This window comes from Tachyglossus aculeatus, chromosome 13 (genome assembly GCF_015852505.1).
Source record: "Tachyglossus aculeatus isolate mTacAcu1 chromosome 13, mTacAcu1.pri, whole genome shotgun sequence".
NCBI classification, from domain to species: Eukaryota; Metazoa; Chordata; class Mammalia; order Monotremata; family Tachyglossidae; genus Tachyglossus; species Tachyglossus aculeatus.
This window is the reverse complement of record NC_052078.1, coordinates 2645777-2671646: the sequence shown is the minus strand read 5'-3', so window position 1 is coordinate 2671646 and position 25870 is coordinate 2645777. Positions and strand designations below refer to the sequence as shown.

Below are 25870 nucleotides of genomic sequence, written 5' to 3'. Positions count from 1 at the left end.
ATGTTGCCCACTTCCCAAGCGCTTAGTCCAGTGCTCTGCACACAGTAAGTGCTCAATAAATACAATTGAATGAACGAATCCCCACTTGACCGATGAGGTCACCGAAGCCCAGAGAAGTGAAGTGACTTACCCAAGGTCACACAGCTGACAAGTGGTGGACTGTGAGCCCACTGTTGGGTAGGGACCGTCTCTAGATGTTGCCAACTTGGACTTCCCAAGTGCTTAGTCCAGTGCTCCGCACACAGTAAGCGCTCAATAAATCATCATCATCATCATCAATCGTATTTACTGAGCGCTTACTATGTGCAGAGCACTGTACTAAGCGCTTGGGAAGTACAAATTGGCAACATATAGAGACAGTCCCTACCCAACAGTGGGCTCACAGTCTAAAAGGGGAAGACAGAGAACAAAACCAAACCTACTAACAAAACAAAATAAATAGAATAGATATGTACAAGTAAAATAAATGAATAAATAAATAGAGTAATAAATAAATACGATTGAATGTATGAATGAATCCCCATTTGACAGATGAGGTCACTGAGGCCCAGAGAAGTGAAGTGACTTACCCAAGGTCACACAGCTGACAAGTGGTGGACTGTGAACCCACTGTTGGGTAGGGACCGTCTCTAGATGTTGCCAACTTGGACTTCCCAAGCGTTTAGTCCAGTGCTCCGCACACAGTAAGCGCTCAATAAATCATCATCGTCATCATCAATCGTATTTACTGAGCGCTTACTATGTGCAGAGCACTGTACTAAGCGCTTGGGAAGTACAAATTGGCAACATATAGAGACAGTCCCTACCCAACAGTGGGCTCACAGTCTAAAAGGGGAAGACAGAGAACAAAACCAAACCTACTAACAAAACAAAATAAATAGAATAGATAGGTACAAGTAAAATAAATGAATAAATAAATAGAGTAATAAATAAATACGATTGAATGTATGAATGAATCCCCATTTGACAGATGAGGTCACTGAGGCCCAGATAAGTGAAGTGACTTACCCAAGGTCACACAGCTGACAAGTGGTGGACTGTGAGCCCACTGTTGGGTAGGGACTGTCTCTAGACGTTGCCAACTTGGACTTCCCAAGCGTTTAGTCCAGTGCTCCGCACACAGTAAGCGCTCAATAAATCATCATCATCATCATCAATCGTATTTACTGAGCGCTTACTATGTGCAGAGCACTGTACTAAGCGCTTGGGAAGTACAAATTGGCAACATATAGAGACAGTTCCTACCCAACAGTGGGCTCACAGTCTAAAAGGGGAAGACAGAGAACAAAACCAAACCTACTAACAAAACAAAATAAATAGAATAGATAGGTACAAGTAAAATAAATGAATAAATAAATAGAGTAATAAATAAATACGATTGAATGTATGAATGAATCCCCATTTGACAGATGAGGTCACTGAGGCCCAGATAAGTGAAGTGACTTACCCAAGGTCACACAGCTGACAAGTGGTGGACTGTGAGCCCACTGTTGGGTAGGGACCGTCTCTAGATGTTGCCAACTTGTACTTCCCAAGCGCTTAGTCCACTGCTCCGCACACAGTAAGCGCTCAATAAATCATCATCATCATCATCAATCGTATTTACTGAGCGCTTACTATGTGCAGAGCACTGTACTAAGCGCTTGGGAAGTACAAATTGGCAACATATAGAGACAGTCCCTACCCAACAGTGGGCTCACAGTCTAAAAGGGGAAGACAGAGAACAAAACCAAACCTACTAACAAAACAAAATAAATAGAATAGATAGGTACAAGTAAAATAAATGAATAAATAAATAGAGTAATAAATAAATACGATTGAATGTATGAATGAATCCCCATTTGACAGATGAGGTCACTGAGGCCCAGATAAGTGAAGTGACTTACCCAAGGTCACACAGCTGACAAGTGGTGGACTGTGAGCCCACTGTTGGGTAGGGACTGTCTCTAGATGTTGCCAACTTGGACTTCCCAAGCGTTTAGTCCAGTGCTCCGCACACAGTAAGCGCTCAATAAATCATCATCGTCATCATCAATCGTATTTACTGAGCGCTTACTATGTGCAGAGCACTGTACTAAGCGCTTGGGAAGTACAAATTGGCAACATATAGAGACAGTCCCTACCCAACAGTGGGCTCACAGTCTAAAAGGGGAAGACAGAGAACAAAACCAAACCTACTAACAAAACAAAATAGAATAGATAGGTACAAGTAAAATAAATGAATAAATAAATAGAGTAATAAATAAATACGATTGAATGTATGAATGAATCCCCATTTGACAGATGAGGTCACTGAGGCCCAGAGAAGTGAAGTGACTTACCCAAGGTCACACAGCTGACAAGTGGTGGACTGTGAACCCACTGTTGGGTAGGGACCGTCTCTAGATGTTGCCAACTTGGACTTCCCAAGCGTTTAGTCCAGTGCTCCGCACACAGTAAGCACTCAATAAATCATCATCATCATCATCAATCGTATTTACTGAGCGCTTACTATGTGCAGAGCACTGTACTAAGCGCTTGGGAAGTACAAATTGGCAACATATAGAGACAGTCCCTACCCAACAGTGGGCTCACAGTCTAACAGGGGAAGACAGAGAACAAAACCAAACCTACTAACAAAACAAAATAAATAGAATAGATATGTACAAGTAAAATAAATGAATAAATAAATAGAGTAATAAATAAATACGATTGAATGTATGAATGAATCCCCATTTGACAGATGAGGTCACTGAGGCCCAGAGAAGTGAAGTGACTTACCCAAGGTCACACAGCTGACAAGGGGTGGACTGTGAGCCCACTGTTGGGTAGGGACCGTCTCTATATGTTGCCAACTTGGACTTCCCAAGCGTTTAGTCCAGTGCTCCGCACACAGTAAGCGCTCAATAAATAGGATTGATTGGTGGAGCCGGGATTTGAACCCCTGACCCCCGACTCTTCGTCCTCGGGCCCCAGGCCGAGCACCCCGCCGCCGAAGCCGGAGGCGTTCGAAGAGTTCAAGGCCGAGCGCGGGAGCGAGATCAACCGCATCTTCAAGGAGAACAAGGCCATCCTGGGTGACCGGCGGAGGAGAGCGGGCCGGGCCGCTCAGCACATCAACGACCTCAAGCGCCAAATCGACGCCACCCAGCACGCGCTGGACGCCCAGAAACGGCAGCGGGAGGAGCAAGGTCCGCTGACGCCGGTGGGGTGGACGGGCTGGGGTGGAGCGCTTACCACGCTCAAGAGAGAGTCCATTACAGGTTACAAGGTGATCAGCCCACTGTTGGGTAGGGACCGTCTCTATATGTTGCCAACTTGGACTTCCCAAGCGCTTAGTCCAGTGCTCTGCACACAGTAAGCGCTCAATAAATACGACTGACTGATTGATTGATTGATTATTTATTTTACTTGTACATATCTATTCTATTTATTTTATTTTGTTAGTATGTTTGGTTTTGTCCTCTGTCTCCCCCTTTTAGACTGTGAGCCCACTGTTGGGTAGGGACCATCTCTATATGTTGCCAACTTGTACTTCCCAAGCGCTTAGTACAGTGCTCTGCACACAGTAAGCGCTCAATAAATACGATTGACTGATTGATTGATTGATTGATTATTTATTTTACTTGTACATATCTATTCTATTTATTTTATTTTGTTAGTATGTTTGGTTTTGTCCTCTGTCTCCCCCTTTTAGACTGTGAGCCCAATGTTGGGTAGGGACTGTCTCTCTATGTTGCCACTTTGTACTTCCCAAGCGCTTAGTCCAGTGCTCTGCACACAGTAAGCGCTCAATAAATACGATTGACTGATTGATTGATTGATTGATTGATTATTTATTTTACTTGTACATATCTATTCTATTTATTTTATTTTGTTAGTATGTTTGGTTTTGTCCTCTGTCTCCCCCTTTTAGACTGTGAGCCCACTGTTGGGTAGGGACCATCTCTATATGTTGCCAACTTGTACTTCCCAAGCGCTCAGTACAGTGCTCTGCACACAGTAAGCGCTCAATAAATACGATTGACTGATTGATTGATTGATTGATTATTTATTTTACTTGTACATATCTATTCTATTTATTTTATTTTGTTAGTATGTTTGGTTTTGTCCTCTGTCTCCCCCTTTTAGACTGTGAGCCCAATGTTGTGTAGGGACTGTCTCTATATGTTGCCAACTTGTACTTCCCAAGCGCTTAGTACAGTGCTCTGCACACAGTGAGCGCTCAATAAATACGATTGATTGATTGATTGATCAGGCTGTCCCACGGGGGACCTCACAGTCTTAATAATAATGATGGCATTTATTCGTTCATTCATTCATTCAATCGTGTTTATTGAGCGCTTCCTGTGTGCAGAGCACTGGACTAAGCGCTTGGGAAGTCCAAGTTGGCAACAAGGAGAGACGGTCTCTACCCGACAACGGGCTCACAGTCTAGAAGGGGGAGACAGACAACAAAACAAAACATGTATTAAGCGCTTACTATGTGCCAAGCACCGTTCCAAGTGCTGGGGAGGTTACAAGGTGATCAGGTTGGCTCACAGTCTTCATCCCCATTTGACAGATGAAGGAACTGAGGCCCAGAGAATAATAATAATAATAATAATAATAATGGCATTTATTAAGCACTTACTATGTGCCAAGCACCGTTCTAAGTGCTGGGGAGGTTACAAGGTGATCAGGTTGTCTCACAGTCTTCATCCCCATTTGACAGATGAGGGAACTGAGGCCCAGAGACTAATAATAATAACAATAATAATAATAATAATAATAATAATAATAATAATAACAATAATAATAATAATAATGGCATTTATGAAGCACTTACTATGTGCCAAGCACCGTTCCAAGCGCTGGGGAGGTTACAAGGTGATCAGGTTGTCCCACAGTCTTCATCCCCATTTGACAGATGAGGGAACTGAGGCCCAGAGAATAATAATAGTAATAATAATAATGATGGCATTTATTAAGCGCTTACTATGTGCCAAGCACTGTTTCAAGCGCTGGGGAGGTTACAAGGTGATCAGGTTGTCTCACAGTCTTCATCCCCATTTGACAGATGAGGGATCTGAGGCCCAGAGAATAATAATAATAATAATAATAATAATGGCATTTATTAAGTGTTTACTATGTGCCAAGCACCGTTCTAAGCGCTGGGGAGGTTACAAGGTGATCAAGCTGTCCCACGGTCTTAATATTATTGGCACATATTCATTCATTCAATCATTAAGCTCAGTCTTAATAATGATGGCATTTATTAAGCTCTTACTATGTGTATATGTATACCTGTACTTATATACTTACCTGTATATATGTCTGTACGTATTTATTACTCCATTTATTTATTTATTTTACTTGTACATATTTATTCTATTTGTTTTATTCCGTTAATATGTTCTGTCTTGTTGTCTGTCTCCCCCTTCTAGACTGTGAGCCCACTGTTGGGTAGGGACCGCCTCTCGATGTTGCCAACTTGGACTTCCCAAGCGCTTAGTACAGTGCTCTGCACCCAGTAAGCGCTCAATAAATACGATTGAATGAATGAATGACTATGTGCCAAGCACCGTTCTAAGCGCTGGGGAGGTTACAAGGTGATCAGGCTGTCCCACGGGGGGGGCTCACAGTCTTAATAATAATGATGGCATTTATTAAGCGCTTACTATGTGCCAAGCACCGTTCTAAACTCTGGGGAGGTTACAAGGTGATCAGGCTGTCCCACGGGGGGGCTCACAGTCTTAATAATAATGATGGCATTTATGAAGCGCTTACTATGTGCACAGCACTGTTCTAAGCGCTGGGGAGGTTACAAGGTGATCAGGCTGTCCCACGGTCTTAATATTATTGGCACATATTCATTCATTCAGTCATTAAGCTCAGTCTTAATAATGATGGCATTTATTAAGCACTTACTATGTATACCTGTACTTATATACTTACCTGTATATATGTATATATGTTTGTACGTATTTATTACTCTATTTATTTTACTTGTACATATTTATTCTGTTTATTTTATTTTGTTAATATGTTCTGTCTTGTTGTCTGTCTCCCCCTTCTAGACTGTGAGCCCGCTGTTGGGTACGGACCGTCTCTAGATGTTGCCAACTTGTACTTCCCAAGCGCTTAGTACAGTGCTCTGCACCCAGTAAGCGCTCAATAAATACGATTGAATGAATGAATGAATATGTGCCAAGCACTGTTCTAAGCGCTGGGGAGGTTACAAGGTGATGAGGCTGTCCCACGGGGGGGCTCACAGTCTTAATAATAATGATGGCATTTATGAAGCGCTTACTATGTGCACAGCACTGTTCTAAGCGCTGGGGAGGTTACAAGGTGATCAGGCTGTCCCACGGGGGGGCTCACAGTCTTAATAATAATGATGGCATTTATGAAGCACTTACTATGTGCACAGCACCGTTCTAAGCGCTGGGGAGGTTACAAGGTGATCAGGCTGTCCCACGGTCTTAATATTATTGGCACATATTCATTCATTCAGTCATTAAGCTCAGTCTTAATAATGATGGCATTTACTAAGCACTTACTATGTATACCTGTACTTATATACTTACCTGTATATATGTATATATGTTTGTACGTATTTATTACTCTATTTATTTATTTTACTTGTACATATTTATTCTGTTTATTTTATTCTGTTAATATGTTCTGTCTTGTCAGTCTCCCCCTTCTAGACTGTGAACCCACAGTTGGGTAGGGACTGTCTCTATGTGTCGCCAACTTGTACTTCCCAAGCGCTTAGTACAGTGCTCTGCACCCAGTAAGCGCTCAATAAATACGATTGAATGAATGAATGAATATGTGCCAAGCACCGTTCTAAGCTCTGGGGAGGTTACAAGGTGATCAGGCTGTCCCACGGCGGGGGGTTACAGTTTTAATAATAATGATGGCATTTATGAAGCGCTTAGTATGTGCACAGCACTGTTCTAAGCGCTGGGGAGGTTACAAGGTGATCAGGCTGTCCCACGAGAGGGCTCACAGTCTTAATGATAATGATGGCATTTATTAAGTGCTTACGATATATATATATGTATACCTGTACTTATATGCATGTATATATGTTTGTACATATTTATTACTCTATTTATTTCTTTATTTTACTTGTACATATTTATTCTATTTATTTTATTTTGTTAATATGTTTTGTTTCGTTCTCTGTCTCCCCCTTCTAGACTGTGAGCCCGCTGTTAGGTAGGGACCGTCCCTATAGCACTTCCCAAGCGCTTAGTCCAGTGCTCTGCACACAGTAAGAGCTCAATAAATACGACTGAATGAATGAACCATCAACTGGGCCCATTCCCTACCCATACTGAGCGGCAAGAAGCGGCGTGGCTCGGTGGGAAGAGCCCGGGCTTGGGAGTCAGAGGTCGTGGGTTCATTCCTTCATTCAGTCGTATTTATTGAGCGCTTACTGTGTGCAGAGCCCTGGACTGAGCGCTTGGGAAGTCCAAGTTGGCAACATCTAGAGCCGGGCCCTACCCCACAGCGGGCTCCCAGTCTAGAAGGGGAAGACAGACAACAAAACAATACATATTAACAAAATAAATAGAATAAATATGTCCAAATAAAATAGAGTAATAAATCCGTACAAACATATATACAGGTGCTGTGGGGAGGGGAAGGAGGTAGGGCGGTGGGGATGGGGAGGGGGAGAGGGTTCAAATCCCGGCTCCGCCACTCATCAGCTGACTTTGGGCAAGCCGCTTCACTTCTCTGGGCCTCAGTTCCCTCATCTGTCAAATGGGGATGAAGACTGGGAGCCCTCAGTGGGACAACCTGATCACCTTGTAACCTCCCCAGCGCTTAGAACAGTGCTTGGCACATAGTAGGCGCTTAACAAATGCTATCATCGTTATTATTATTATTCTCTGGACCTCAGTTCCCTCAGCTGTAAAAGGGGGATGAACACTGGGAGCCCCACAGGGGACAACCTGATTACCTTGTAATAATAATAATAATAATCTTGGTATTTGTTAAGTGCTTACTATGTGCCAAGCACTGTTCTAAGCGCTGGGGAGGATACAAGGTGATCAGGTTGCCCACATGGGGCTCGCAATAATAATAATGATGGCATTCATTAAGCGCTTACTATGTGCAAAGCACTGCTCTAAGCACTGAAGGGTTAACAAGGTGATCAGGTTGTCCCCCGTGGGGCTCACAATCTTCATCCCCATTTTCCAGATGAGGTCACTGAGGCCCAGAGAAGTGAAGTGACTTGCCCAAAGTCACACAGCTGACAAGCAGCAAAGCTGGGATTTGAACCCATCTAGCCCTGTGCTTAGAACAGTGCTTGGCACATAGTAAGTGCTTAACAAATACGATCATTATTATTATTATTATTATTATTATTCTCTGTGCCTCAGTTCCCTCATCTGAAACTGGGAATGAAGACTGTGAGCCCCCCGTGGGACAACCCGATGACCTTGTATCACCTCCCAGCGCTTAGAACAGTGCTTGGCACATAGTAAGCGCTTAACAAATACCATTATTATTATTATTCTCTGTGCCTCAGTTCCCTGAGCCCGTTGTAGGGTAGGAACCGTCTCTATATGTTGCCGATTTGTACTTCCCAAGCGCTTAGTCCAGTGCTCTGCACACAGTAAGCGCTCAATAAATACAATTGAATGAAGGAATGAAGACCGTGAGCCCCACGTGGGACAACCCTTTAACCTTGTAACCCCACCCCCTGCGCTTAGAACAGTGCTTAGCACCTAGTAAGCGCTTAACGAATACCATCATTATTATTATTATCATTCTCTGGGCCTCAGTTTCCTCATCTGAAACTGGGGATGAAGACTGGGAACCCCACGGGGGACAACCTTGTATTCTCCCCCACCCCCCCAGCGCTTAGAACAGTGCTTGGCACCTAGTAAGCGCTTAACAAATACCATCATTATTATTATTATCATTCTCTGGGCCTCAGTTCTCTCATCTGAAACTGGGGATGAAGACTGGGAGCCCCACGGGGGACAACCTTGTATTCTCCCCCACTCCCCCAGCGCTTAGAACAGTGCTTGGCACCTAGTAAGCACTTAACAAATACCATCATTATTATTATTATCATTCTCTGGGCCTCAGTTCCCTCATCTGAAACTGGGGATGAAGACTGGGAGCCCCACGGGGGACAACCTTGTATCCCCCCCAGCGCTTAGAACAGTGCTTGGCACCTAGTAAGCGCTTAACAAATAACCATCCTTAGAAGCAGCGTGGCTCGGTGGAAAGAGCCCGGGCTTTGGAGTCAGAGGTCATGGGTTCAAATCCCGGCTCCGCCAATTGTCAGCTGGGTGACTTTGGGGGAGTCACTTCACTTCTCCGGGCCTCAGTGACCTCATCTGGAAAATGGGGATGAAGACTGGGAGCCCCCCGTGGGACAGCCTGATCACCTTGTAACCTCCCCAGCGCTTAGAACGCTGCTTGGCACATAGTAAGCGCTTAATAAATGTCATCATTATTAATAAGACTCTGAGCCCCCCGTGGGACAGCATGATCACCTTGTAACCTCACCAGTACTTAGAACGGTGCTTGGCACATAGTAAGCGCTTAATAAATGCCATCATTATTATTAAGACTGTGAGCCCCCCGTGGGACAGCCTGATCACCTTGTAACCTCCCCAGCGCTTAGAACGGTGCTTGGCACATATTCATTCATTCATTCAATCGTATTTATTGAGCGCTTACTGGGTGCAGAGCACTGTACTAAGCGCTTGGGAAGTACAAGTTGGCAACAGACAGAGACGGTCCCTACCCAACAGCGGGCTCACAGTCTAGAAGGGGGAGACAGACAACAAGACAGAACATATAACAAAAGAAAATAAATTGAATATGTACAAATAAAATGAATAAATAAATGCAGTAATAAATACGTACAAACATATACATATATACAGGTAAGTATATAAGTACAGGTATACATATATACATAGTAAGCACTTAATAAATGCCATCATTATTATTAAGACTGAGCTTAATGATTGAATGAATGAATATGTGCCAATAATATTAAGACCGTGGGCCCGCCTGATCACCTTGTAACCTCCCCAGCGCTTGGAACAGTGCTTGGCAAATAGTAAGTGCTTAATAAATGCCATCATTATTAATAAGACTGTGAGCCCCCCATGGGACAGTCTGATCACCTTGTAACCTCCCCAGAGCTTGGAACGGTGCTTGGCACATAGTAAGCGCTTAATAAATGCCATCATTATTATTAACACTGTGAGCCCCCCCGTGGGACAACCTGATCACCTTGTAACCTCCCCAGCGTTTAGAACAGTGCTTGGCACATAGTAAGCGCTTAATAAATGCCATCATTATTATTAAGACCGTGAGCCCCCCACCGTGGGACAGCCTGATCACCTTGTAACCTCCCCTGCGCTTAGAACGGCGCGTGGCACATAGTAAGTGCTTAATAAATGCCATCATTATTAATAAGACTGTGAGCCCCCCGTGGGACAGCCTGATCACCTTGTAACCTCCACAGCGCTTAGAACGGCGCTTGGCACATAGTAAGCGCTTAATAAATGCCATCATTGTTATTATGATGATGATTATTATTATTATTATTTTAGTCTAGAGTGGGGAGATGGGTGTGAATAGAAATAACCACCCCGCCAGCCGGGCTGAGGGTCTGCGGCCCTCTCAAGTCCGCCAGGCCCGAGCGGACCACTGCCATCCCGTCAGAGCAGCAGCATGGCTCAGTGGAAAGAGCCCAGGCTTTGGAGTCAGAGGTCATGGGTTCAAATCCCGCCTCTGCCAACTGTCAGCTGGGTGACTTTGGGCGAGTCACTTGACTTCTCTGGGCCTCAGTGACCTCATCTGTCAAATGGGGATGAAGACTGGGAGCCCCCCGTGGGCCAACCTGATCCCCTTGAAACCTCCCCAGCACTTAGAACAGTGCTTGGCACCCAGCACCTGTATATATGTACATATATGTTTGTACCTATTTATTACTCTATTTTACTTGTACATATTTATTCTATTTACTTTATTTTGTTAATATGTTTTGCTTTGTTGTCTGTCTCCCCCTTCTAGACTGTGAGCCCGCTGTTGGGTAGGGACCATCTCTACACGTTGCCAACTTGGACTTCCCAAGCGTTTAGTCCAGTGCTCTGCACACAGTAAGCGCTCAATAAATACGACTGACTGAATGAATGAATAGCAAGCGCTTAATAAAATGCCATTATTGTTATTATTATTACTGTTCCTCCCTTCAAGGCCCTACTGAGAGCTCATCTCCCCAAGCGCTTAGTCCAGTGCTCTGCACACAGTAAGCGCTCAATAAATACGACTGACTGAATGAATGAATAGCAAGCGCTTAATAAAATGCCATTATTGTTATTGTTATTACTGTTCCTCCCTTCAAGGCCCTACTGAGAGCTCATCTCCTCCAGGAGGCCTTCCCAGACTGAGTCCCTTCCTTCCTCTCCCCCTCGTCCCCCTCTCCATCCCCCGCATCTTACCTCCTTCCCTTCCCCACAGCACCTGTATATATGGATATATGTTTGTACATATTTATTACCCTATTTATTTATTTTACTTGTACCTATCTATTCTATTTTATTTTGTTAGTATGTTTTGTTTTGTTCTCTGTCTCCCCCTTCTAGACTGTGAGCCCACTGTTGGGTAGGGACTGTCTCTATATGTTGCCAACTTGGATTTCCCAAGTGCTTAGTACAGTGCTCTGCACAAAGTAAGCGCTCAATAAATACGATTGATTGATTGATTGATTGTTATCCCGTCCCGCAGGACATTTCGAGGCTGAGGGGCAGACCATCATCGACCAGGAGGAATTTTTGCTCCTGGTGAAGCTGAAGGAGATGAAGGCCCAGTATCGCAAGGACTTCGACCTCCTGCGGGACCTGAAGGCCGAAATCCAGTACTGCCAGCGCCTCGTGGACCAGTGTCGGCAGCGCCTGCTTGCCGGTGGGGCCCCCGGGGCTGGGGGAGACGCTCCCAGAACCGAATTGGGGGTGGGAGGAAGAGAAGCAGCGGGGCTCAGTGGAAAGAGCCCGGGCTTTGGGGTCAGAGGTCACGGGTTCTAATCCCAGCTCCGCCACACGGCTGCTGTGTGACCTTGGTCGAGTCACTTCTCTGGGCCCCAGTTCCCTCATCTGTCTAGTAATAATCCGTCTAGTAATAATAATAATAATGATGATGGCATTTATTAAGCACTTACTATGTGCCAAGCGCTGTTCTAAATAGTAATAATAATGATGACGGCATTTATTAAGTGCTTACTATGTGCCAAGCGCTGTTCTAAATAGTAATAATAACGATGATGGCATTTATGAAGAGCTTACTATGTGCCAAGCGCTGCTCTAAATAGTAATAATAATGATGATGGCATTTATTAAGCGCTTACTATGTGCCAAGCGCTGTTCTACATAGTAATAATAATGATGATGGCATTTATTAAGCACTTACTATGTGCCAAGCCCTGTTCTAAATAGTAATAATAATGATGATGGCATTTATAAAGCGCTTACTATGTGCCAATTGCTGTTCTAAATAATAATAATAATGATGGCATTGATTAAGCACTTACTGTGTGCCAAGCACTGTTCTAAATAGTAATAATAATGATGATGGCATTTATTAAGCGCTTACTATTTGCCTAGCGCTGTTCTAAATATTAATCATAATGATGATGGCATTTATGAAGCGCTTACTATGTGCCAAGCGCGGTTCTAAATAGTAATAATAATGATGATGGCATTTATTAAGCGCTTACTGTGTGCCAAGCACTGTTCTAAATAGTAATAATAATGATGATGGCATTTATTAAGCGCTTACTATGTGCCAAGCGCTGTTCTAAATAATAATAGTGGCATTTATTAAGTGCTTACTATGTGCCAAGAGCTGTTCTAAATAGTAATGATAATGATGATGGCATTTATGAAGCGCTTACTATGTGCCAAGCACTGTTCTAAATAGTAATAGTGGCATTTATTAAGTGCTTACTATGTGCCAAGCGCTGTTCTAAATAGTAATAATAATGATGATGGCATTTATTAAGCGCTTACTATGTGCCAAGCGCGGTTCTAAATAGTAATAATAATGATGATGGCATTTATTAAGCACTTACTATGTGCCAAGCGCGGTTCTAAATAGTAATAATAATGATGATGGCGTTTATGAAGCGCTTCCTATGTGCCAAGCGCTGTTCTAAATAGTAATAATAATGATGATGGCATTTATGAAGCGCTTACTACGTGCCAAGCGCTGTTCTAAATAGTAATAATAATGATGACAGCATTTATTAAGTGCTTACTATGTGCCAAGTGCTGTTCTAAATAGTAATAATAACGATGATGGCATTTATGAAGCGCTTACTATGTGCCAAGCGCTGTTCTAAATAGTAATAATAATGATGATGGCATTTATGAAGCGCTTCCTATGTGCCAAGCGCTGTTCTAAATAGTAATAATAATGATGATGGCATTTATGAAGCGCTTACTATGTGCCAAGCGCTGTTCTAAATAATAATAGTGGCATTTAATAAGTGCTTACTATGTGCCAAGAGCTGTTCTAAATAGTAATGATAATGATGATGGCATTTATGAAGCGCTTACTATGTGCCAAGCGCTGTTCTAAATAGTAATAGTGGCATTTATTAAGTGCTTACTATGTGCCAAGCGCTGTTCTAAATAGTAATAATAATGATGATGGCATTTATTAAGCGCTTACTATGTGCCAAGCGCGGTTCTAAATAGTAATAATAATGATGATGGCATTTATTAAGCACTTACTATGTGCCAAGCGTGGTTCTAAATAGTAATAATAATGATGATGGCATTTATGAAGCGCTTACTATGTGCCAAGCGCTGTTCTAAATAATAATAGTGGCATTTAATAAGTGCTTACTATGTGCCAAGAGCTGTTCTAAATAGTAATGATAATGATGATGGCATTTATGAAGCGCTTACTATGTGCCAAGCGCTGTTCTAAATAGTAATAGTGGCATTTATTAAGTGCTTACTATGTGCCAAGCGCTGTTCTAAATAGTAATAATAATGATGATGGCATTTATTAAGCGCTTACTATGTGCCAAGCGCGGTTCTAAATAGTAATAATAATGATGATGGCATTTATTAAGCACTTACTATGTGCCAAGCGTGGTTCTAAATAGTAATAATAATGATGATGGCATTTATGAAGCGCTTACTATGTGCCAAGCGCTGTTCTAAATAATAATAGTGGCATTTAATAAGTGCTTACTATGTGCCAAGAGCTGTTCTAAATAGTAATGATAATGATGATGGCATTTATGAAGCGCTTACTATGTGCCAAGCGCTGTTCTAAATAGTAATAGTGGCATTTATTAAGTGCTTACTATGTGCCAAGCACTGTTCTAAATAGTAATAATAATGATGATGGCATTTATTAAGCGCTTACTACGTGCCAAGCGCTGTTCTAAATAGTAATAATAATGATGATGGCATTTATGAAGCGCTTACTATGTGCCAAGCGCAGTTCTAAATAGTAATAATAATGATGATGGCATTTATGAAGCGCTTACTATGTGCCAAGCGCTGTTCTAAATAATAATAGTGGCATTTATTAAGTGCTTACTATGTGCCAAGAGCTGTTCTAAATAGTAATGATAATGATGATGGCATTTATGAAGCGCTTACTATGTGCCAAGCGCTGTTCTAAATAGTAATAGTGGCATTTATTAAGTGCTTACTATGTGCCAAGCGCTGTTCTAAATAGTAATAATAATGATGATGGCATTTATTAAGCGCTTACTATGTGCCAAGCGTGGTTCTAAATAGTAATAATAATGATGATGGCGTTTATGAAGCGCTTACTATGTGCCAAGCGCTGTTCTAAATAATAATAGTGGCATTTATTAAGTGCTTACTATGTGCCAAGAGCTGTTCTAAATAGTAATGATAATGATGATGGCATTTATGAAGCGCTTACTATGTGCCAAGCGCTGTTCTAAATAGTAATAGTGGCATTTATTAAGTGCTTACTATGTGCCAAGAGCTGTTCTAAATAGTAATGATAATGATGATGGCATTTATGAAGCGCTTACTATGTGCCAAGCGCTGTTCTAAATAGTAATAGCGGCATTTATTAAGTGCTTACTATGTGCCAAGCGCTGTTCTAAATAGTAATAATAACGATGATGGCATTTATGAAGAGCTTACTATGTGCCAAGCGCTGTTCTAAATAGTAATAATAATGATGATGGCATTTATTAAGCGCTTACTATGTGCCAAGTGCGGTTCTAAATAGTAATAATAATGATGACAACCTGATCACCTGGTATCCTCCCCAGCGCTTAGAACGGTGCTTTGCACATAGTAAGCACTTAACAAATGCCATCATCATTATTATTATTATTCTCTCGGCCTCAGTGACCTCCTCTGTAAAATGGGGCTGAAGACTGTGAGCCCCCCGTGGGACAGCCTGATCACCTTGTAACCTCCCCAGCGCTTAGAACAATGCTTCACACATAGTATGCACTTAATAAATGCCATCATTATTATTATTATTTAGAACAGCACTTGGCACATAGTAAGCGCTTAATAAATGCCATCATCATTATTATTGCTATTTAGAACAGCACTTGGCACATAGGAAGTGCTTAATAAATGCCATCATTATTATTATTATTTAGAACAGCACTTGGAACATAGGAAGTGCTTAATAAATGCCATCATTATTATTATTATTTAGAACAGCACTTGGCACATAGGAAGTGCTTAATAAATGCCATCATTATTATTATTATTTAGAACAGCACTTGGCACATAGGAAGTGCTTAATAAATGCCACCATTATTGTATTTAGAACAGCGCTTGGCACATAGTAAGCGCTTAATAAATGCCATCATCATTATTCTTTAGAACAGTGCTTCGCACAAAGGAAGTGCTTAATAAATGCCATCGTTATTATTATTATTTAGAACAGCACTTGGCACATAGGAAGTGCTTAATAAATGTCATCATTCTTATTATTATTTAGAACAGCACTTGGCACATAGGAAGTGCTTAATAAATGCCATCATTATTATTATTATTTAGAACAGCACTTGGCACATAGGAAGCGCTTAATAAATGCATCATTATTGTATTTAGAACAGTGCTTGGCACATAATAAGCGCTTAATAAATGCCATCATAATTATTCTTTAAAATAGTGCTTGGCACATAGTAAGCGCTTAATAAATGCCATCATCATTATTATTCTTTAGAACAGCGCTTGGCACATAGTAACCACTTAATGAATGCCATCATTATTATTATGCTTTAGAATAGTAAGTGCTTAATAAATGCCATCATTATTATTATGCTTTAGAACCTTCATTCATTCATTCAATCGTATTTATTGAGCACTTCCTGTGTGCAGAGCACTGTACTAAGCGCTTGGGAAGTCCAAGTTGGCAACAAAGAGAGACGGTCCCTACCCAACAACGGGCTCACAGTCTAGAAGGAGGAGACAGGCAATAAAACAAAACATGTAGACAGGTGTCAAGTTGTCAGAACAAACCACATAGTAAGCGCTTAATAAATGCCATCATTATTAGCAGTAGTAGTAGTAAGCGCCTAACACATGCCATCTTTATTATTTTAGAGTTTGAGATCTGGTACAAGGAGTCCTTCCTTATTCCCGAAGACGTGCAGGCGGCCCTGGGCCAGGCGGGCGCCATCACGCCGGGCATGGTGCCCACCAACAGAATCCTGTTGCTGGTGAGCGTAACCTCGCACCCGGAGCCCGGAGGGGGCTCAGCACAATTCACAGCCACCCAGGGCCGGGCGGTGGGTCGGCCTGGGTGGTCGCCCTCCCTTCCCACCCACCCCGCCACCCCAGATTTTCCCATCCCCGGTCCCTGCTAGAGTGGAGGCTCCAGGCGAAGGCCCTCGAGGCGCTCAGCACAGCGCCGAGCGGTCAGTATGTAGCCTAAGCGCTTAGTACAGTGCTCTGCCACACGGTAAGCGCTCAGTAAATACGATTGAATGACTCAGACCCAGCTTACGAGGAGGCCCAGGGGTTGGCCCACCATGTGGAGTCGGAACAGTCGGGCCCGAGTCTCCCCGCCATAATAATAATAATGGCATTTATTAAGCGCTTACTATGTGCAAAGCACTGTTCTAAGCGCTGGGAAGGTTACAAGGTGATCAGGTTGTTCCACGGGGGGCTCACAGTCTTCATCCCCATTTGACAGATGAGGTCACTGAGGCCCAAATACTACTACTACTACTACTACTACTACTAGTAATGGTATTTATTAAGCGCTTACTATGTGCAAAGCACCGTTCTAAGCGCTGGGGAGGTTACAAGGTGACCAGGTTGTCCCACGGGGGGCTCACAGGCTTCATCCCCATTTCACAGATGAGATCTCTGAGGCCCAGAGAATAATAATGATAATTATTATTATGGCACTTATTAAGCGCTTACTATGTGCAAAGCACCGTTCTAAGCACTGGGGAGGTTACAAGGTGATCAGATTGTCACACCGGGAGCTCACAGTCTTCATTATTATTATCCCCATTTGACAGATAAGGTCACTGAGGCCCCCCCCCCCAATAAAATAATAATAATAATGGCATTTATTAAGCACTTACTATGTGCAAAGCACCATTCTAAGCACTGGGGAGGTTACAAGGTAATCAGGTTGTCCCACGGGGGGCTCACAGGCTTCATCCCCATTTGACAGATGAGGTCACTGAGGCCCAGAGAATAATAATAATAATTATTATTATTATGGCACTTACTAAGCGCTTACTATGTGCAAAGCACCATTCTAAGCGCTGGGGAGGTTACAAGGTGATCAGGTTGTCCCCCGGGGGGCTCACAGTCTTCATCCCCATTTTCCAGACGAGGTCACTGAGGCCCGGAGAGGTGAAGTGATTTGCCCAAAGTCACACAGCTGACGGTGGCGGGGTCGGGATTTGAACCCATGACCTCTGACTCCAAAGCCCGGGCTCTTTGCACTGAGCCACGCTGCTTCTCTGCTTCCCCAGGCTCAGTCAATTGTATTTATTGAGCGCTTACTGTGAGGAGAGCACAGTACTGAGAAGCAGTGTGGCTCAGTGGAAAAAGCCCGGGCTTTGGAGTCAGAGGTCATGGGTTCAAATCCCAGCTCTGCCAATTGTCAGCTGGGTGACTTTGGACAAGTCACTTCTCTGGGCCTCAGTTCCCTCATCTGTCAAATGGGGATGAAGACTGTGAACACCCCCGCGGGACAACCTGATCACCTGTAACCTCCCCAGTGCTTAGAACAGTGCTTGGCACATAGTAAGCGTTTAATAAATGCCATCATTATTATTATTCTTTAGAACAGTGCTTGGCACATAGTAATCACTTAATAAATGCCATCATTATTATTATTCTTTAGAACAGCACTTGGCACATAGTAAGCACTTAATAAATGCCATCACTACTATTATTATTTAGAACAGCGCTTGGCACATAGTAAGCACTTAAGTGCCATCATTATCATTATTCTTTAGAACAGCGCTTGGCACATAGTAAGCGTTTAATAAATTCCATCATCATTATTATTATTTAGAACAGCGTTTGGCACACAGTAAGTGCTTAATAAATGCCATTATTATTATTATGCTTTAGAACAGCGCTCGGCACATAGTAAGCGCTTAATAAATGCCATCATTATTATTATGCTTTAGAACAGTGCTCGGCACATAGGAAGCGCTTAATAAATGCCATCATTATTGTATTTAGAACAGTTTTTGGCACATAGTAAGCGTTTAATAAATGCCATCATTATTATGATTCTTTAGAACAGTGCTTGGCACATAGGAAGTGCTTAATAAATGCCATCGTTATTGTATTTAGAACAGTGCTTGACACATAGTAAGTGCTTAATAAATGCCATCATTATTATGATTATTTAGAACAGCACTTGGCACATAGTAACCGCTTCATAAATGTCATCATTATTATGATTCTTCAGAACAGTGCTCGGCACATAATAAGCGCTTCATAAATTCCATCATTATTATGATTATTTAGAACAGCGCTTGGCACATAGTAACCGCTTCATAAATGTCATCATTATTATGATTCTTTAGAACAGCACTCGGCACATAGTAAGCGCTTAATAAATGCCATCATTATTATGCTTTAGAACAGCGCTCGGCACATAGTAAGTGCTTCATAAATGCCATCATTATTATTTTTCTTTAGAACTGCGTTCGGCACATAATAAGTGCTTAATAAATGCCATCATTATTGTATTTAGAACAGCAGTCGGCCCATAGTAACCACTTCATAAATGCCATCATTATTATTATTCTTTAGAACAGCGCTTGGCACATAGTAAGCGCTTAATAAATGCCATCATTATTATTATGCTTTAGAACAACGCTCGGCACATAGTAAGCACTTAATAAATGCCATCATTATTGTATTTAGAACAGTGCTGGGCACATAGTAAGCGTTTAATAAATGCCATCATTATTATGATTCTTTAGAACAGTGCTTGGCACATAGGAAGTGCTTAATAAATGACATCATTATTGTATTTGGAACAGTGCTTGACACATAGTAAGTGCTTAATAAATGCCATCATTATTATGATTATTTAGAACAGCACTTGGCACATAATAACTGCTTCATAAATGTCATCATTATTATGATTCTTCAGAACAGCACTCGGCACATAGTAAGCCCTTAATAAATGCCATCATTATTATGATTCTTTAGAACAGCGCTTGGCACATAGTAACCGCTTCATAAATGTCATCATTATTATGATTCTTTAGAACAGCACTCGGCACATAGTAAGCGCTTAATAAATGCCATCATTATTATGCTTTAGAACAGCGCTCGGCACATAGTAAGCGCTTAATAAATGCCATCATTATTGTATTTAGAACAGTGCTGGGCACATAGTAAGCGTTTAATAAATGCCATCATTATTATGATTCTTTAGAACAGCGCTTGGCACACCGTAACCGCTTCATAAATGTCATTATTATTATGATTCTTTAGAGCAGTGCTTGGAACATAGTAAGTGCTTAATAAATGACATCATTATTATGCTTTAGAACAGTGCTGGGCACATAGTAAGCGTTTAATAAATGCCATCATTATTATGATTCTTTAGAACAGCACTTGGCACATAGGAAGCGCTTAATAAATGCCATCATTATTGTATTTAGAACAGCGCTTGGCACATAGTAACCGCTTCATAAATGCCATCATTAATATTATTATTTAGAACAGCACTTGGCACATAGTAACCGCTTAATAAATGCCATCATGATTGTATTTAGAACAGTGCTGGGCCCATAGTAAGCGTTTAATAAATGCCATCATTATTATGATTCTTTAATCAATCAATCAATCAATCGTATTTATTGAGCGCTTACTATGTGCAGAGCACTGTACTAAGCGCTTGGGAAGTACAAATTGGCAACACATAGAGACAGTCCCTACCCAACAGTGGGCTCACAGTCTAAAAGGGGGAGACAGAGAACAGAACCAAACATACCAACAAAATAAAATAAATAGGATAGAAATGTACAAGTAAGATAAATAAATAAATAAATAAATAGAGTAATAAATATGTACAACCATATATACATATATACAGGTGCTGTGGGGAAGGGAAGGAGGTAAGATGGGGGGATGGAGAGGGGGACGAGGGGGAGAGGAAGGAAGGGGCTCAGTCTGGGAAGGCCTCCTGGAGGAGGTGAGCTCTCAGCAGGGCCTTTAGAACAGCGCTTGGCACATAGGAAGCGCTTAATAAATGCCATCATTATTGTATTTAGAGAAGCGCTTGGCGCATAGTAACCGCTTCATAAATGCCATCATTATTGTATTTAGAACAGTGCTGGGCACGTAGTAAGCGTTTAATGAATGCCATCATTATTATGATTCTTTAGAACAGCGCTTGGCACATAGAAGCGCTTAGTAAATGCCATCATTATTGTATTTAGAGCAGCGCTTGGCACATAGTAAGCGCTTAACAAGTGCCATCATTATGTATTTATTTCGAAGATGGAGAAGGAGAGAAGCGAAGCGAGGTAGGAGGGGGCGACGGGGTGGGCGGCCTCAAGGCCGACGGGGAGGCCGTGCGGGGGGCGACCGACGTGGGGGTCCCGGCCACCTCTCCCCAGGACGAAGACCACCAGGACAGATACGAACATCTGCAGGAAACGGCCCTCCCGGGCTGTCCGGACTCCATCGCTTACTACAGAGCCAGAGCCAAGGTCAAGAACAAGGTGAGCCAAGGTCACCCGTCCAAACAGCTCTCAGCGGGGCCGGTCAGTCGTTGTCCTATTTCTGGAGCACCTGCTGAAGATGATAATAGTATAAGTTAATAATAACGATGAGGATGATGGCATTTGTTAAGCGCTTACTATGTGCCAAGCACTGTTGGGCCCAGCGCTGTTCTAAAGCAGAATAATAATGATGGCATTTATTAAGCACTTACTATGGGCCGAGCGCTGTTCTAAAGAATAATAGTAATGATGGCATTTATTAAGCACTTACTATGTGCCAAGTGCTGTTCTAAATAATCATAATAATGATGGCATTTATTAAGCGCTTACTATGTGCCAAATGCTGTTCTAAATAATCACAATAATGATGGCATTTATTAAGCACTTACTATGCGCCAAGCACTGCTCTAAAGAGTAATAATAATGATGGCATTTATTAAGCGCTTACTACATGCCAAGTGCTGTTCTAAATAATCATAATAATGATGGCATTTATTAAGCACTTACAATGTGCCGAGCGCTGTTCTAAAGAATAATAGTAATGATGGCATTTATTAAGCACTTACTATGTGCCGAGCGCTGTTCTAAAGAATACTAATAATGATGGCATTTATTAAGCCTTACTATGTGCCAAGTGCTGTTCTAAATAATCAAAATAGTGATGGCATTTATTAAGCACTTACTATGTGCCAAGCACTGTTCTAAAGAGTAATAATAATGATGGCATTTATTAAGCGCTTACTATGTGCCAAGCACTGTTGGGCCGAGCGCTGTTCTAAAGCATAATAATAATGATGGCATTTATTAAGCACTTACTATGGGCCGAGCGCTGTCCTAAAGAATAATAGTAATGATGGCATTTATTAAGCGCTTACTATGTGCCAAGTGCTGTTGTAAATAATCATAATAATGATGGCATTTATTAAGCACTTACTATGTGCCAAGCACTGCTCTAAAGAGTAATAATAATGATGGCATTTATTAAGCACTTACTATGTGCCAAGCACTGTTGGGCCAAGCGCTGTTCTAAAGCATAATAATAATGATGGCATTTATTAAGCACTTACTATGTGCCAAGCACTGTCCTAAAGAATAATAGTAATGATGGCATTTATTAAGCGCTTACTATGTGCCAAGTGCTGTTCTAAATAATCATAATACTGATGGCATTTATTAAGCACTTACTATGTGCCAAGGGCTGTTCTAAATAATCATAATAGTGATGGCATTTATTAAGCACTTACTATGTGCCAAGCACTGTTCTAAAGAGTAATAACAATGATGGCATTTATTAAGCGCTTACTATGTGCCAAGTACTGTTGGGCCGAGTGCTGTTCTAAAGCATAATAATAATGATGGCATTTATTAAGCACTTACTATGGGCCGAGTGCTGTTCTAAAGAATAGTAATAATGACGGCATTTATTAAGCACTTACTATGTGCCAAGTGCTGTTCTAAATAATCATAATAGTGATGGCATTTATTAAGCACTTACTATGTGCCATGCACTGTTCTAAAGAGTAATAATAATGATGGCATTTATTAAACGCTTACTATGTGCCAAGCACCATTCTAAATACAATAATGATGGCATTTATTAAGCATTTCCTATGTGCCAAGCGCTGTTCTAAGCGCTGGAGGGGATACAGGTTGTCCCACGCGGGGCTCACAGTCTTCATCCCCATTTGACAGATGAGGTCACTGAGGCTCAGAGAAGTGAAGTGACTTGCCCAAGGTCACACAGCAGACATGTGGCGGAGCCGGGATTCGAACCCACGACCTCTGACTCCAAAGCCCGGGCTCGTTCCATTGAGCCACGCTGCTTAAGCGCTTACTATGCTTAGAGAAGCAGCGTGGCTCGGGGGAAAGAGCCCGGGCTTGGGAGTCCGAGGTCATGGGTTCAGATCCCGGCACCACCAATCATCAGCTGTGTGACTTTGGGCAAGTCACTTCACTTCTCTGGGCCTCAGTTCCCTCATCTGTCAAATGGAGATTAAGAGACTGTGAACCCCCCGTGGGACAACCTGATCACCTTGTAACCCCCCCCCAGCGCTTAGAACAGTGCTTTGCACATAGTAAGCGCTTAATAAATGCCATTATTATTATTATTATTCTCTGGGCCTCAGTGACCTCATCTGGAAAATGGGGATGAAGACTGGGAGCCCCCCGTGGGACAACCTGATCACCTTGTATCTCCCCCAGTGCTTAGAACAGTGCTTGGCACAGAGTAAGCGCCTAACAAATACCATCATTATATGAAGACTGTAAGCCCCACGTGGGACAACCTGATGACCTTGTATCTCCCCCAGCGCTTAGAACAGTGCTTGGCACATACTAAGCGCTTAATAAATGCCATCATTATTATTATTATTCTCTGTGCCTCAGTGACCTCATCTGGAAAATGGGGATGAAGACTGTGAGCCTCCCGTGGGACAACCTCATCACCTTGTATCTCCCCCAGTGCTTAGAACAGTGCTTGGCACAGAGTAAGCGCTTAACAAATACCATCATTATATGAAGACTGTGAGCCACACCTGGGACAACCTGATCAATCAATCGTATTTATTGAGCGCTTAGTAAGTGCTTAATAAATACTATTATTATTATTATTATTATTATTATTATTATTATTATTATTATTATTATTATTAACAAATACCATCATTTGAGAAGCAGCATGGCTCAGTGGAAAGAGCCCGGGCTTTGGAGTCAGAGGTCAGGGGTTCAAATCCCGGCTCCACCAATTGTCAGCTGTGTGACTTTGGGCAAGTCACTTCACTTCTCTGGGCCTCAGTGACCTCATCTGGAAAATGGGGATGAAGACTGTGAGCCCCCCGTGGGACAACCTGATCACCTTGTAACCCCCCCCCCCAGCGCTTAGAACAGTGCTTTGCACATAGTAAGCGCTTAATAAATGCCATCATTATTATTATTAACAAATACCATCATTATATGAAGACTGTGAGCCCCACGTGGGACAACGTAATGACCTTGTATCTCCCCCAGCGCTTATCACAGTGCTTTGCACATGGTAAGCGCTTAACAAATACCATCATTATATGAAGCCTGTGAGCCGCACGTGGGACAACCTGATGACCTTGTAACCTCTCCAGCGCTTAGAACAGTGCTTTGCACATAGTAAGCGCTTAACAAATACCATCATTATATGAAGACTGTGAGCCCCACGTGGGACAACCTGATGACCTTGTATCTCCCCCAGCGCTTATCACAGTGCGTTGCACATAGTAAGCGCTTAATAAATGCCATCATCATTATTATTATCCCCATCCCCTCGCCCTACCTCCTTCCCCTCCCCACAGCCCCTGTATATATCAATCAATCAATCGTATTTATTGAGCGCTTACTGTGTGCAGAGCACTGTACTAAGCGCTTGGGAAGTTCAAGTTGGCAACATATAGAGACAGTTCCTATCCAACAGTGGGCTTACAGTCTAAAAGTATATGTTTGTACAGATTTATTACTCTATTTATTTTACTTGTCCATATTTACTATTCTATTTATTTTGTTAATGATGTGCACCTGACTTTACTTCTATTTATTCTGATGATACCTGTCCGCATGTTTCGTTTTGTTGTCCGTCTCCCCCCGTTGTTGGGCAGGGATTATCTCTACACGTTGCCAACTTGGACTTCCCAAGCGCTCAGTACAGTGCTCTGCACACAGTAAGCGCTCAATAAATACGATTGATTGATTAATTGATTGATCTTGTATCTACGCCAGTGCTTCGTCCAGTGCTTGGCATGTAGTAAGCGCTTAAGAAGAACCACAATAATAATAACATGAATACAGGGGCTGCCAATAAATATGAATGAATGAATGATTATTATTATTTACAAATGCCATCATTATGTGACGACTGTGAGCCGCACGTGGGACAACCCCAGCGCTTAGAACAGTGCTTGGCACATAGTAAGCGCTCAACAAATACCAACATTATTATTATTATTGCCCTCCCCTCACCCTCCTGATCTTCTATCTCTCTCTCTCTCTCAGCAAAATTACACCAGGGTGACGACCAGCCTCCGGTCGATGATGCCAACGAAATCGGGGGTCACCCCAGCCATCCTGAAGGACAGGCCCTCCCCCCTCCGCATCGTGCCCTAGCGACCCTCCGTCAGCGCGCCCATTTCCCGGAGGGAAGGCCAAGTCTGGGGTCCCGGCCTTATCTGCGTTTCGTTCGGGCTGACAAAATAAAATGCAGCGCGTTGTGTTTCCCCTCTCCGGAAGTCAATCAATCAATCAATCGTATTTATTGAGCGCTTACTATGTGCAGAGCACTGGACTAAGTGCTTAAGTCCTCTCCTCCATGGTCCTAATACTGTCTCCTCCACTTGTCTGCTGGGTGACCTTGGTCAAGTCACTTCTCTAGGCCTCAGTTCCCTCATCTGTCAAATGGGGATGAAGTCTGGGGGCCCCCATGTGGGACAATCTGATCACCTTGTGTCCTCCCCAATCAATCAGTCGTATTTATTGAGCGCTTACTGTGTGCAGAACACTGGACTAAGCGCTTAAATCCTCTCCTCCATGGTCCTAATCCCATCTCCTCCACTTGTCTGCTGGGTGACCTTGGTCAAGTCACTTCTCTAGGCCTCAGTTCCCTCATCTGTCAAATGGGGATGAAGTCTGGGAGCCCCCATGTGGGACAATCTGATC

General features: G+C 42.5%; 1 protein-coding gene across 1 annotated transcript in view; it reads left to right on the top strand.

Annotated features, from left to right (window-relative positions):
- KIF9 (kinesin family member 9) overlaps positions 1 to 25436 on the top strand; it is a 77657-nt gene extending 52221 nt beyond the window's left edge. The window contains exons 17-21 of the mRNA XM_038755822.1: positions 2956 to 3170; positions 11740 to 11916; positions 16578 to 16693; positions 21092 to 21196; positions 25211 to 25436. Of these exons, the coding sequence (XP_038611750.1) occupies positions 2956 to 3170; positions 11740 to 11916; positions 16578 to 16693; positions 21092 to 21196; positions 25211 to 25321 (724 nt within the window). The 3' untranslated portion in view covers positions 25322 to 25436. The remainder of the gene's footprint in view (positions 1 to 2955; positions 3171 to 11739; positions 11917 to 16577; positions 16694 to 21091; positions 21197 to 25210) is intronic.
- Positions 25437 to 25870: the final 434 nt, after the last annotated feature.